Raw genomic sequence first — 14,619 nt, forward strand, 5'->3', positions numbered from 1 at the left:
AACACCAATCCTTGTATGGGATCGAACACACGACCCCGGCTTCCGAGCGAACGAAAACAGTGTTTGCCTTAGACCGCTGGGCTACCGTGACCGGCGATAATTGACATGGCCTATACAAATGCGCTATTCGCCACTCGTCCATTGTGCTATAAATTTGCACAAGGCACCCAAAAGGACATCCCCGAATATTTTACCACTCATTACGTCTGTACCGTACCGGATGTGAGAACTCGGTGCAGTAAGGTTCAGTACCTTGTTCAGCTACCCTCAATTCGCGTTTCCCTGAAGTGTCTATCACTTAAATTTGAATCAGCCTCGCTCAGCTCCCTACAGTATTCTGATGAAGCAGTTAAGGAGATTTGATCTTAGGGCCGGCTTTTAGCCTGCGGATACCGCACCGCCAATGGAATTAACTTCAAAACGAATAGTTTCGTGTCTGGAACAGTAACGAAGTTGTTGGATTAGGCTTCGACATAATATAGTTAGTTTTTCTTCACGACAGTAATCGCTGAACACACACATGTTCGGTCCAGAAATATACTCGTACAGAGGGAAGACTTCAGAGAAGTTATAAATGTACGGGACTGTCTCCCCAAACTAGAAAAAAGTAAACTAGAATTCGTACAGCACAACCACAGAGAATTGCATACGTTTTTCTTGCCAAGTGTGTGAAGATAACGCACAGCGCAAGCGCATTATCCACCTCACTGCCTGAATCCATATCTCCTAAACCGTTTCACAGGTTTGATGAAGAGGTCAACGCTTAACTGCATTTCGTGTATATGTGTATACATTTAACAATATATAATGCAATTCTTTGTTTATTCTTTATGTATTTACATGCTCATCTAAGAGGTTAAAGACTAATTATAAAGTAAACAGTAGCAAAGAAGGTAACAAAACAAACCCACAAACGCAAACGCAATACAAAACAAAACAAGACAATAATATACGTATAATAACACAAATTCAAAAGTGCAATAGCACAAATCATTGTAAGTTGAGAAAAAATATGCATATATCCTTATTGAATATGAGTGATAAGTTAATGACTAATACGATTAGAAAATATGATTAGGAGAAACAGTTTTGGTTCCAAATACTTCAGCGTCCCTGCAAACAACATTTGCAATCTAGCAGAAGAGCAAGCAGGAAGAAAGAAAATTCTCTGATATAACGAGCCGGAACTCGAATTTCAGAAGCAGGCTAGTACGTTGTAGTGTCTCTGTTGTTAATGTCTTCTAACATTTCTCTGTAAAAAGAATGCCTTCAGCGACTACACAAATTTCTAAATCAAAAGTGTAATTGTTCGCATCTAGAGGTCTTGTGACGAGCTGATCATCCGCCCAAGGAGTCCTACCGAATGTATAGGATCTAGATAAACCGAAGTGAAAGGAGAAGTTCGTGGAGGTAGGCCTAGGCCCACTGGGGCTGTAGTGCCAAGGAAAAAATAAATTGTTCGCATCATTCCACAGAGAAGTTAGTGAGCATGAAGATATAGCTGCACACATCCTAAACTTGGAATTAGATGGAGTTCTTTTGTTTGTTTGTTTGTTTTTTTTTTTGCTAGTGGGGTGGTACTAAGTCCCTTGTACTGCGGCCACTTCTGGCCTATTGTACCAGCCCCAGATGAGGGTGAGGGTGATTGTGGAGCAATTGGTGGAATGAAGATTGGAAGGGGAATCCGAAGTGCTCGGAGAAAACCTGCCCAAGCGCCACTTTGTCCACCACAAATCCCACTTGACTAGATCCGGGATCGAATCCGGGCCACCGTGGTGGGAAGCCAGCAACTACCCGCTTGAGCTATGGCGCGGCCCCCCTAGGTGGATATTACTTAATACCAAATTCCTTCTTCTTTTTCTTGTGAAAAAGGGGCTTCAGTACCAATTGGTTAGGAGGGTGAGTAGGACCCAGAGCCATCCTGGACACGGTGGCGAAGAGAAATATCACTTTCAACACAGGGTATCGAACCCTGGCCATCCAGCCGTAGTCAGCAATTATTTAGTTGTAGCCCTAATTGTATTATTTGTAGAATCGCTTTACTTTACGTTCAAAGTGTAAATTTGTTAATGTTTGAAGTGTACTCCTTCCTGGGTAGTGAAGCACTGTAGTTGGATAGAAGTTAAACAAGGTTCTTCCGAAATGTTAGTGAACTTTTACCAGAAAATATTGCGTCAAATCCCAGATCAAAATACTGTTCGCAATCATCGCCTTGAAAATTTTACTGATAGTTATTTCTAAAGGAAATGAAATTTTGGGATTCTTCCGGGGACTTATTTTTCATCTTAAATATTATGGGGTGAAATAACCTATCATTATAAGCTTCACTTCCATTCTGAATTAAATATTTTATGGTAACTTAAGAAATACAGTCTTATTATATTATGATGGCGACTGAAGTTTAGCTCTATACGAAATTTGGTTGACTTCATTCTCGCTGATTTGCCTCTCAGGCGATTTATCGACTAGATTGCCGATGATGACTGCACATCAGACAAGAGGAGTGTAGAGGTTATAGCTTTGTGGCACTACCACACACAGAATTATCGGTACTTATTTGCCGAAAATAAATATGAATTATACAGAAAAAATGTATACAACTGAAGAAAACAAAGTGTCTATTAGTGCAAAATTTATTAGTAACACTACATATTCTTCCGCTGCGCCCTCAGAGTTTAAGGCTTGGTTTCCTTCATCAATCTGTATTTCATTCATTTCCTGTGCAACGCCAAAAAAACAAAAAACACACTCCGTCTCTTGAGTCCGCAAACGAACTATAACAACCGAGCGACCGCTGCTTATCGGCGAAGTTAATGCCAACTTTACTTGATAGAGGGTGTCAGGTGGTCAGCGCAACGAATCCCCACGGCCGTTAATCTCGATTTTCTAGACCGGAGCCGCTATTTTCTTGAAATAGCTCCTCGATTATCCTCAGAGACTGAGTAAACCCCGTTTCTGAACCACTACTTCTAAAAAAACTGGTAGCGCTGGAAAGCGAACCCGAGACCTCCTGATCTGTAGCCAGGAACTCTGACCGCTAGACCACAAGGCGGTCTGCCCAAAATCCGCGAGAAAATGAATGGTTTGTTCATTGCAAGGCTGTAATTTGCGTTTCATTGCAGGTGTTGCAGGATGTCTCTGCTCTCCTGCCAGATGATGAACGTGTTCAGATGCTGGATGCTATACAGAAGCTATCGAAGGAAACGCGTCGCGCCGCTGCTGCGAGGAGGGCTCGTACATCCTTGTTGCGTCCCAACAGCGACGCTACGGCCACCAGCCGCACTCTGAGGAACATCAAGAAGAAGTCCCACAACTCTGTCTCCAACCTTCCAGAGATTTACCGTCCCAAAGAAGAATTCCACCCCTACACTTCAGATGCGGCAAAACAGGCTGAGGAGGAACGCAGAGCTCTTGCCTTAAAGCAGCAAGAAAATATAGCACAAAGAGAAAAAGAACTTACAAAAGAACTTGATAAAATTAAGGCTGGTGGTACGCTACTAGGCACGTGTCGTGCAGTTAGGACACAATGTGGTACTGCTAGGCATAATTTCTTAGGGGGTGTATCTGCGTATAATGGGTCCTTAGTTCTAGACACAACTCCGTCTCTGCCATTAATAAGAGAAACATCGTTAACTGCAAATTTCGGTCCATTCGGTTCGTCTTCATATGACGGAATACACAATTCTAATGTGGCTTTGCTCCAGCTGACAGAGGACAGGCAGCTGAGGTTTGCCAGGCCTTCAAATGCGTTGATACATTCAACTGTTCATGTTGACGTCATTGCAGGAAAGGTCATCAGTAGGAAAAGAGATATTGTAACAAAGCTCTGAGCCCATGGAATGAATCTTAATAGTTTCACCGCTAAACATTAATACATTCGAGACATTGGTACTGGATCTGCACTGACAAACCTGGAAGCAGCTGCATATATGCATTTTGAACACCTGGTTTCCAAAAATGTATATAAAAAAAGGAAAAGAATAATTACACCGAGAGGATTTTACTTCTTTACTGGATAATTTACTCGCTATCGAGGGTATATAGTGCAGGGGATAATCGTTCAGATGTACAAGATATTTATTTCCATTTATGGGACCCCAAGGGAGGAAAGGATGAACGAAATGAGGATATGTATTGCAAGATCTCTCGCTCACTCAAGGAGCTGAGCCCTGCTGGAGGAGCCGCCAATTATGCAGCTACTCATGAACTTCCCAGAATTCTATGGAACCCGAAGCTTCATTACCGCGTTCACAAGAGCCCTCCACTGGTCCCTATCCTGAGCCAGATCAATCTTGTTCATATCAACTCATTCTATCCCTCCAAGATCCATTTTAATATTGTTCACCCACTTATGTCTTGGTCTTCCCAATGGTCTTCTTCCTTCCGGCGTCCCCACTAATATCCTATACGCGTTCCTGTTCTCCCTCATTCGTGCTGCATGCCTTACCCATCTCATCCTCCTTGACTTGATCATTCAAATTATACTTGGCGAATGTTTCAAGTTATGAATCTCCTCATTATGTAGTTTTCTCCAGCCTCTCGTCACTTCATCTCTCTTAGGTCCAAATATTCTCAACACCCTGCTCTCAAACACTCTCAGTCTATGTTTCTCCCTTAATGTCAGAGACCAAGTTTCGTACCCATACAGACCCACAGACAAAATTATAGTTTTGTATATTCCAATTTTTATTTTTGGACAGCAGACGAGAAGACAAATATTCTGGACTGAATGGTAGCAAGCATTACCTGAATTAAGTCTCCTATTAATTTCCTTCTGAATCAGGATTTGAAATGTTATAATCGTTCCCAAATATCTGAACTTTGCCACATTTCCGAAACATCTGTTAGCTATCCTTATGTCATGATTTGCTCTGCATTTTGGTGACAAGACAGCAACATATACGTGCACTTAGTTTTCTCTGGGTTTACATCTAGACCAACCCCCTTGCACCTGATGATGGAAACAGAACCAGCTTTCGAAACTTTGTGTTTAAAAGAGCGTAGGATGATAACAAATGTCCAAAACAATAATTATACTCATTATCTTGATCTGTCTTTGTGTATGTTCCATTTTCCGCATTTTGAGACTACAGGAATCAAACTTCAGTCTTAGTAACTAACCTGCACCCTTATTTTACCCGATAGTGCACTGAGCTACTTCTGCATACCCTATACACATTTATATCGTTGTGTTGAAGGACCGACTTGGTCGTACACTGAAATCTATCTTCTACACGTACCTAAAAAAAGGTTGTTTGAAACGTGATTTTGCTCCGTGAACTTTATGATCCACGACGCATCCGTAAGTCCGCGCGCCGAGCAGTCTGAAGAAGAAAATGGAGGCGAAATAAGACTCCGGTAACTACAGAGGAAGTTAGATGACGTCCTTAAACTTTTGTTCAAAGTTTTATGCCCTCATACTCTGAAGTACGACATCCATCAAATCGAAACTTTTAAATCCTCCGGCTGATCAGTTTGAGAGCCCTGCATTATGCAAAGTGTCGAAGTGACGAGAAATGTAAGACGAGAACAGGCCTAACACGAAATAGCAATGCGTGACTCTTCTACCATTTCTGAAATCCTATAAAATAGCGAGTATCTGGTAGAACGTGGTTCTTATCAGTTTTATCAACTTAAATTTAAGTCTGCATACAAATAATTTCTGTTTATAGATAATCTGTTACGAAACTAGCCATTTTCATGTAACAAACTTGCTTCTTCTGAAGCCAAAGGTCCCCCAGTTGAGAGCAACAGAATCCTGCCCTGAGCTAGGTGGAACCAGTCCACACCACCACATCCTGTTTACATAATATTTATCTACGTTTAGGTCTTCAAAGTATAGTCTTTCCAAATTTTTTCCCTTCAAAATACTGCGTGCGTGTTTCTCAAATTCCGTAATTTGAGCTAAATTACCTGTGTACCACTTTCAATTGGTTTGGTCACGAAAACAATCCTGTTAGGTTTTTTTTCCTTGGCAGTACAGCCCCAGTGGGCCAAGGCCTACCTCCATGAACTTCTCCGTTCACTACGGTTTTTCTAAATCTTACACATTCGGTAGGACTCCTTGGGCGGGTGATCAGCTCGTCGCAAGGCCTCTACCTGTACACAAACACAGAAAAACGCACAAACACAAACTAAACATCCATGCCCTGAGCGGGATCCGAACCCACAATCCCGGTTTCCAAGCGAGCGAGGACAGTACATGCTTTAGACAGCTCGGCTATCGTGACCGGCTACCTGGTGTGTTACCTATAAATATTACACAATTACTCTTTGCATAATATCATAATTGGCCGATCACTGTATTCGCGCAGTCTAAATCATGGGCTATCTTCGCTCGCTCGGACGCTGAGATCGTGTGTTCGAATCCCATTTAAAGCATGGATGTTTGGTGTTTGTATGCGTTTATTCTGTGTTTGTGTTGTCCTGTGTTTAGGTAGCGGCCTTGCGACGGGCTGATCACTCATCCAAGGAGTCCTACCCTCTGTGAAAAAATGATTACGGAACTGAATAAAAGGCCACGGCCCTGAATGTGTTGGAAGAGCCATTGAAAATAATCATATCATAAGTTCCTCAACCTCGTGTGATATATTCAGGCAGCCCCCATCGTCAAATTAAGGCAGAGCGTTTTCTAACAAAGAGTGAATGTCGCTGACCGGAGGAGCGCTATTGTTTTGTTGGTGCTCACTGGCTGACAGTTGAACTTAAAAATGTGAAGTGTGGAAGGAAGTTCTGTACAGTGAGACACTTAAATCAGTACAAACGTGTCTCACAGCTTTGGTTCTTTTTCAACAGCCCCGATCAGGAAAAGAGACGAAACCTCAGGTTCTTTTCCAGATGAGCAGCGCCGGTTGCACGTTGCCCTAAGACCAGGCACTGACATTGTCTTCAGATTACTCGTTATATTTTCTGTTCCTGCATTCTCAATCGCGTTTTCAGTTGCTACCTCCCTTAAGCCATTTCTGCACCCTTATGTATATATATATATATATATTCTTTCCGATATCTTCACAGGATTACAAGCTTTTATCAAGTCCGGTAGCGTTCTTGGTTGAGGAACTATGCTACAAACTGGAAGGTTCCGGGTTCGAGTCTCGATGAGGAGGATATTTTCAATTTACCTAATACTGTCAGCTGTAGTATGGCCCTGGGGTCGACTCAGCCTCTAACAGAAATGATTACCAGGAATTTTCCTGCTGGTAAAGGGCGGACGGAGCGTAAGGCTGACAATCTTACTGCCATCTATGAGCCAATTGTTTAGAGAAAATGTGGGAGCCTCGACATCTCACAACCCTATGGTACTTCACGGCCTGTTACAGAGATAGCTTTAAGTTTTACCTGTCTACAAGTACAGACAATTTTCTTTTTCTACAAATCCTACTTATTTCATGCAGACGAAAAAAAAAGTGGGGGGAAAAAACAGTAGAAACCGAAGGCGCTGTTTGCATGGTGCTTTGAATTTGAATTTCTCGTTGTTGTAGCGCAGTGTATAGCAGAAGACTTACGATTCTGAATGCTCACTGACCATGGAAATTATGTTGTGAGTGAATAATGTTTGGCTTCGTGTTTGAACAACATTAATTGGAATGTTTTAACTTACGTACTATTATTAGGATACTGAGAAACTGAAGTTATACGAAACTAATATTAACCCATTTCAATTGCTTGGAAAAGGAATTCATTTAATAATGAATACTTACTAGGCTTCTTCTTTTATTCAAATTCCAATTCAATTTGACAGTACTTTTATTAAATGCGCAATACTGTTAAATTTGGAAAGAGGCAGCTAGTTGGCTTCCTTTACTTTATTATTTGTTTTGATTCAAGATTATTAGGGAAGCATTTCAGATGTCTATTCACAGGGTCTGGAATACTTATACCCTCCAAACTTTGGGATCCACCCATTAGTCTCTGTTGTAATTCACTGCTGAAAATAATAAAGAGAACCTCAGAATTGTGTATAATTCCAGATATTGTGGGGGCATAGGATGTTAGAAGGGGCAGTTCCTCTGCCTTCCATACACGATTCGAATGCCCACACAAATGGTGATGTTTTTGACATGTATTCCAGTGATGACAAACTCGAATCTCGACTAGGACTCCGGCTAAGCTGAACTTTTGTGGTTTTCTTTCAGGTCCTCCGCTCAAACTTCTGCATAGCACCTCATATAAGCCACGATCATTTTCTTTTACATCCTTTCCAATATTATTATTCATTGTTCATATTATCATTCGACAGTATATTTTCTGAGATATTGACAGAGTCGCTGAGTAAGCAATACATAGATACCGACAGGAATTGTTTATATTAATTGAAGTTTTCTTGCCTCTTTATCCACCAAAACACGCTTCACCCTACTCAATTTTTATTTACACAGCCTCAATAGTATACACATCTCCGTGAAGTAATTTAATAAATAAATATTGCTTTTGTAGTACTTTATAAACTTTTACGCTGTCTCTACAGACCCCTTTGGCCCTAGCCTCTGATTTTCAGTTTCATGACCATTTTACAGACGGCAGGACTCCTTGGGCGAGTGATCAGCCCGTCGCAAGGCCGCTACCTACACACAGGGTAACACAAACACAGAATGAACACATACACATACCGAACATCCATGCCTTGTGTGGGAGTCGAAACAACGATCCCGGCTTCCGAGCGAGCCCTAAACCACTCGGCTACCGTGACCGGCCCTTTAGAAACGTTTACTCAGTTAATTCAGAGTTCACACGCCCATCAAAAAGCTTATATTTGTGCATAGTCATTCAGACAATACGAGTACTTTCAGACCAATTTTGCTTTAAATATAATAAGTTCCTTCTTTATTTCCTCCCTCATTCCTTGAAAAAGTACCATATTTACAGTTTAAGTACACACATTGAACTGGTTAATAAACTTCCACAACAAAAATTTAATTTTGAAGTCTTGTTATCCAGTTGCACTCGTCGGTTTGAGATCCGAAGTCCTCAGGGCAGAGGATATTGAAATTACTGCCTTCAGTCATGTGATGCCGTGCAGTTCCACAGAACGACACGGTTTTATCTCAGAAGATCGTAACATTGATGCATCTGTTTGCCAGTTTGAGCAACTGGGTACATAGACGTAGATGAAATAAGAATAGCAAGGAATCCTGAAGATATAAACTGAATTCATCTGAGGTAGGATAGGGACCAGTGGCGGGCTCTTGTGAGCAAGGCAATGAAACTTCTGGTTCCATAAAAAGTAAGTAATTTCTTGATCAAGTTGAGCAAATATTAGCTTCTGAAGGAAGACTGGATTCCATTGAGTTACTTCGTAATTGACTGTAAGTTGTGAGTCGTTATTTGACAATTTAAATTTGAGTAGAGACTCATTGTTAAGGGTATTAAAATGTATGGTTTAATCTTCTGAGCCATGAAGTACTCTCCGTTGAAGTTCAATAAAATGAACATAGGTCTGTATTGTGTTTCATCCTAAAAACTGCGATGTTTAAGTGCTCGAGGTGAAAACCCGATCATGGCTTCAAACCTAAATAGAAAGTGGCTATTTAATAAAAAATATTTAACTGAGATATCGGAGGTATAGCTCCACTCATTCTTATTTTTAGCACTAGATGATTTTGAGTGGATAGCTTCATGTCCCAGCTGCTTACCTCTTGGAAATAAACTCCAGGTACTTCAATTATAAGAGGGCAGATGGGCCCCAGTTTTGATTTTGACGTCTTGTGAAAAAGAAAAAATTCTGACCCTACTGGTGATCGAAGCGCAGTCTGTAGCCTGTCGTTATACTAAGTGAATTATCTGTCATATTCACCCACACGCCCCTCTCTTCAGGTATCGGGTTACGTCTACGGGCTAGACCCCATTCAGATAAAAGTACGGCTTAAGAATTTAAAATATTTTGTGTAGGATTTGGCGACCCTGGGAGACGCTACACAGAAGAGGGAGTGGAGTGGGCGCAGCCCGGCTGTGTCGATCAGTTGTAGTGGCTGCTCTACACTTCAGTGGAGATCAAAGGCAGAGCTGTAGGGACCGCACCTTTGTGCTTCAGCATTATGTAATTATGTCAGCGATGCTAAAATGAAGGCAGTATGTGCTCGTGGTAATAATATTACTGCTACCTGTAACCATGGAGACTGTACGTCTGACTTTTTGAATGACTGAGTCTTGGGTTAAAAGCCATGTTCGTTGAACTGAATACTATCTGCGGCCCTATACGTCATAAGCTGGTCACGGTAGCCGAGCGGTCTGAGGCATGTACTGTCTTCGCTCGCACGGAAGCCGGGATCGTGGGTTCGAATCCCACACAAGGAATGGATGTTTGGTGTGTGTATGCGTTTATTCTGTGTTTGTGTTGCCCTGTGTTTAGGTAGAGGCTTTGCAACAAGCTGATCACCCATCCAAGAAGTCATACAGCTTGTAAAAATAATCATGAACCTGAGAAATCAGCCCTATGCTCCAAAGTGGGAGCGAGAGGAGAGAGATACGTCACAAGAGGTGATCATTTCTATTGCTATTCTATTTCTATTGCTCAGTCGGTATAGAGACTAGGGTGCGGCCTGGATGACAGAAGAATCTGAGTTCGGTTCCTTGAAAAGGCAATTGATTTATTTCCTTTCCACAACGTCCGGACCGGATCTGGGGCCCAAATAGCCTCACATACAATGGACAATGGGAATTGTTTCCCATGGGTTAAAGAGACAGGAGCGCAAAGCTGACTACTCACCACCATCTGTTATCGAGATTAAGTGGTGCTGTACCTCCATTCCCTTACACCGTCACGATTTGGAGCTTAATTAAGCATAAGGTCAATTTTGCCTTTAACCTACTTGAAGAGCAGTACTTTAACAGTGATTCATAAACAGAAGATCGCCAAGACACAAATATCACTGTAAATAAGAGGCAGAGAACACACAATGCAGATTAAGGCTGGAATGGTGTTGAAACACGTACAACTGTTGTGTTCCTGGACATTACCCACCTTCCTGTTCTTATTCAAAACATCACATTTCTGAAAATAGATTCTGTCTCCGTGTGCAGGTGGAACCTACTCAGTTGGACCCCGGAGACAGAGACTAGCTATATCGATTGGGTCCTACTGAGTAGGTTTTACCTGAAGACGGAGACAGAATCCAGTCTCCGAGACGTAGTGTTTAAAAAAAACAGGACGATGTATAATGTCCAGAAACACCATAGTTGTATTAATATACAATCGTCATAAAATTTTGATCTTATTCAAACGTGTACATAACCTCGGAAACGGAAGGAGTCAGCGTCACGCTTAGGCTACTATATCTCCGGTGAGAGATCTACAAGTACAAGTTGGACAGAAGACTTGCTGAATGGCATCATAACATTTTTGGACTTGGAGGATACTTGTTCTTCTGATCAAGTTATTGAGCCAATTCATGTCATGTTTCGCCCTAGCGATTTTTTATCATCTAATAGTGGCCTATACGTCAGGTGCAGTCTTTTGGGTTATAATTGCATGTAGGTTGGAAAAAAGTGCGACGTTTCGGAGGAAAGTATGATCTGAGTCTTCAGGGTCGAAGATTAAGAGAAGCAACAAACCGGCATTACTGCCTGCACTTGCTGGTTTCTTGCATGGCTTATTTTTCGAACATGACGATGGAGGTGATATGTCCCTGAGAAATGTCGAACTCCGAAATATTCGGCACTGTAATCCAGAAGACCATACACTTCATTGTCACAGCCGTGAGAACCTCAAATCACACATTCAAAGGCAGCCCAAGATTTCTTCTTCAGACAGACAGCGGTCTAAAGTGGTTTTGTGGAGGGTCTAATAGCAGGAAAAGGGAAAAATTCATTCTCCTACCGGAAATCCCCATCGTCTGGCCTGTAATCAGCTACATTCCTGACTGAGATATGTCAATGTGCCAAATTAATCTTAAATCTTTGTATAATAATTCGACATCAGCATCTCAAATTTTAATATTCATATTACTCATTCATTTAGATGGTTGAATCAGTTACAACGCAGCTGATCCTCATTTTAGAAACATATGTTTCGAAATTTGGATGTCAATCACTCCAGCGTAGTTCCTTGATAAAAGATAACGGTAGTGTCCCTCAGTTTAATTAAATAAACAGTTAAGCAGCACGCCATTAAAAGGCATAGAGAGTGCAGGCATAGTCCCAAAATTCTTGACCTCAAGATGGGGGTTAGTGGTCTGGTCACCGTAACACCCCGGCCACTTTGCCTGAAAAAGAACGCGCGGAACTCATTGGAGAGGAAGTTGGCTGGGCCTCAGAGCTGGTCTGGGCGATGTGGTGTAGAGAAAAGTCTCCTGCTGCCGTGAATATAACCGTGGACGACTAGTCTGTAGCCCGTCACTATACCGACTGAGCTATCCAATTTGTTGCAGAGTTCCTTGGTAATATCTTCAATAGGCTCCAAGTCACGGTCTGTTCCTTCTTTCGACTGTAGGTGCACCTACGTCACACGTCTTGTCTCCTTTGTTCCTGCCGCTATCGAGTATGTGCAACACGGTTCTCTTGCTGCTGTTCATTAAAAGAGACGGATACTGGACATAAATCTGCCTATATCAGCCTCCGGCAGAACGTAAATCAAAGGTTCCTTTGTCTCTTGTGGAGAAGGATGCTTCTTCAGTAACACAAAATAAATAACAGAAATGCGTCGCCTACCGTTACCTGCTCTTTTCCAGTAACTCGCAACTTCCGGGAATGGAAAAGAGCAGATATTGTTTTCACCTAGTTTATCTAGAAATAAGTGTAAAGTAATTAGTATCTTGACTAATTATTTAATTATAATTCCATTTAGATGTTTGGCTTCGAAATTGAACGTACATTTCATCGACTCAGCCTCTAATAGAAATGAACACAAAGAATCTTCCTGGGAGGTAAAGGGTGGCCGGCTCGTAAGGCTGACAAATTTACCGCCGTCTGTGAGCTGATTGTCTAGATAATGTGGAACCCTCGACCTCTCACAACCCTATTGGCCTCCATGGCCTGTTACAGGAATACCTTTACTCTCAAACACACAGACAAATGAATCTGTAATTTAAATTTCACCAATATGAGCGTCACGTGTTTTTCTGTAATCCACTTCAAGGAGACGGTTAGAGTTAGACCGGTTTCGATTCATTCATGAATTCATCTGTTAATTTAATGTAATAGATTTTCCGTTTCTTGGGTTTACATTTTAATGAAAATTTAGACATCCTGACGCTGTAAAATTCCGGTGTGCCTTCAAACGATTTTTTTTTCTTGGCACTACAGCCCCAGTGGGCCTAGGCCTACCTCCATGAACTTCTCCGTTCACTTCGGTTTTTATAGATCTTACACATTCGGTAGGATTCCTTGGGCGGGTGATCAGCTCGTCGCAAGGCCTCTACCTGTTCAAATGAATTTACTAATATTTAATACCAACAGAATTATTCATTTCTCCAATGAAAAAGCCATCGAAATTAGAACAGTCTTTCATTCTATGTGCCAGTTTCATGTCGGCAGATTGCAGCTAGTTGATATCAAATTATTCCATGACTACCGCCTAAAAGCAATATTAACTTAATAATTTATCAATTCTTTGTTTCTTTGTTCCATTCCTTTCACTTCTTTCTTTTATTCTAAAATGCTGATGTTTGTTTCAATTTGCTGCTTTTTGTGTTGTTTGTCCCATCCCTGCCATTTCTATATTTCCCGTAAACATTTCTGTTCCAAATGTTCCTTCTCATATTTATTGTACGTGTATTATCTTCCCGGTCTTCAGTTTGTTTCTCTTGCTTTTCACGTCCAACTTTTCTGTGTATTTACTTATGTTCATTCCTTTTCCTTCACTTTATATTTTCCGCTCTTATCTCTGCGTTCTCTTTTATTTTCTCTATAAAGACTAGACAATAATAATGTAGGAAACGGGAGACAAACATTGACATTTGGACATGTCACAGATTCTCCGAGAAGGGGGTGGGGATTGGAGCTGCCACCACCAGGTGTCTGGAAAATGTGGCTATGTGGTGCATTGATTTTAAACTACAATTTGCAATAAAAGCCAGGCTTATGGGTTGTGTTTGACTGGCTGTGCTATCCCCTGACATCGTTTGGAAACAACAAACTCTTTTCATCTAATGTGACAAAGGATTAAACCATCGGGGCAAACCTATGCACAGGAGTGGAAATGGCTGTTCGGAATTAAACAAATGCTCCAGTACCGGGATGGGGTGGGGATGAATGAAGATCACGTTATGAAGGATATATTTACATAGGAGTTCAGGGAATTTTGACATACATGCACGGTTACTGGGATAGGTATCGATCAAGTCGTAAGACACCGAAATTGCTTTTCATCTTTGCTTTAGAACATGCCCTTAGGAAATTCCCGTAAACCAAGGTGGGACTGAAATTAAATGGGGCACATAATCTACTGGTCTAAGCTGATGATGTGAATCTACTGGGAGCTAATATAGATATCATGAAGGAAAACACACACACTTTAATTGGTGTTAGAAGTAAACAGAGAAAACTAAATATATGTTGCTGTCTCGTCACCAGAATGTAGGGAAGAATCATGACATAAAGATAGCTAACAGATGTTTTTGAAAATGTGACACAGTTCAGATATTTGGCAACGATGATAACAAATCAAAATATGATTCCAGAGGA

At 41.4% G+C, this 14,619-nt stretch overlaps 1 protein-coding gene across 1 annotated transcript in view; it reads left to right on the forward strand.

The window, feature by feature from the left end:
* LOC111873899 overlaps positions 1-4,218 on the forward strand; it is a 31,679-nt gene extending 27,461 nt beyond the window's left edge. The window contains exon 12 of the mRNA XM_023868970.2: positions 3,123-4,218. Within this exon, the coding sequence (XP_023724738.1) occupies positions 3,123-3,830 (708 nt within the window). The 3' untranslated portion in view covers positions 3,831-4,218. The remainder of the gene's footprint in view (positions 1-3,122) is intronic.
* Positions 4,219-14,619: the final 10,401 nt, after the last annotated feature.

This window comes from Cryptotermes secundus, unplaced genomic scaffold, assembly GCF_002891405.2.
Source record: "Cryptotermes secundus unplaced genomic scaffold, Csec_1.0 scaffold597, whole genome shotgun sequence".
NCBI classification, from domain to species: domain Eukaryota; kingdom Metazoa; phylum Arthropoda; class Insecta; order Blattodea; family Kalotermitidae; genus Cryptotermes; species Cryptotermes secundus.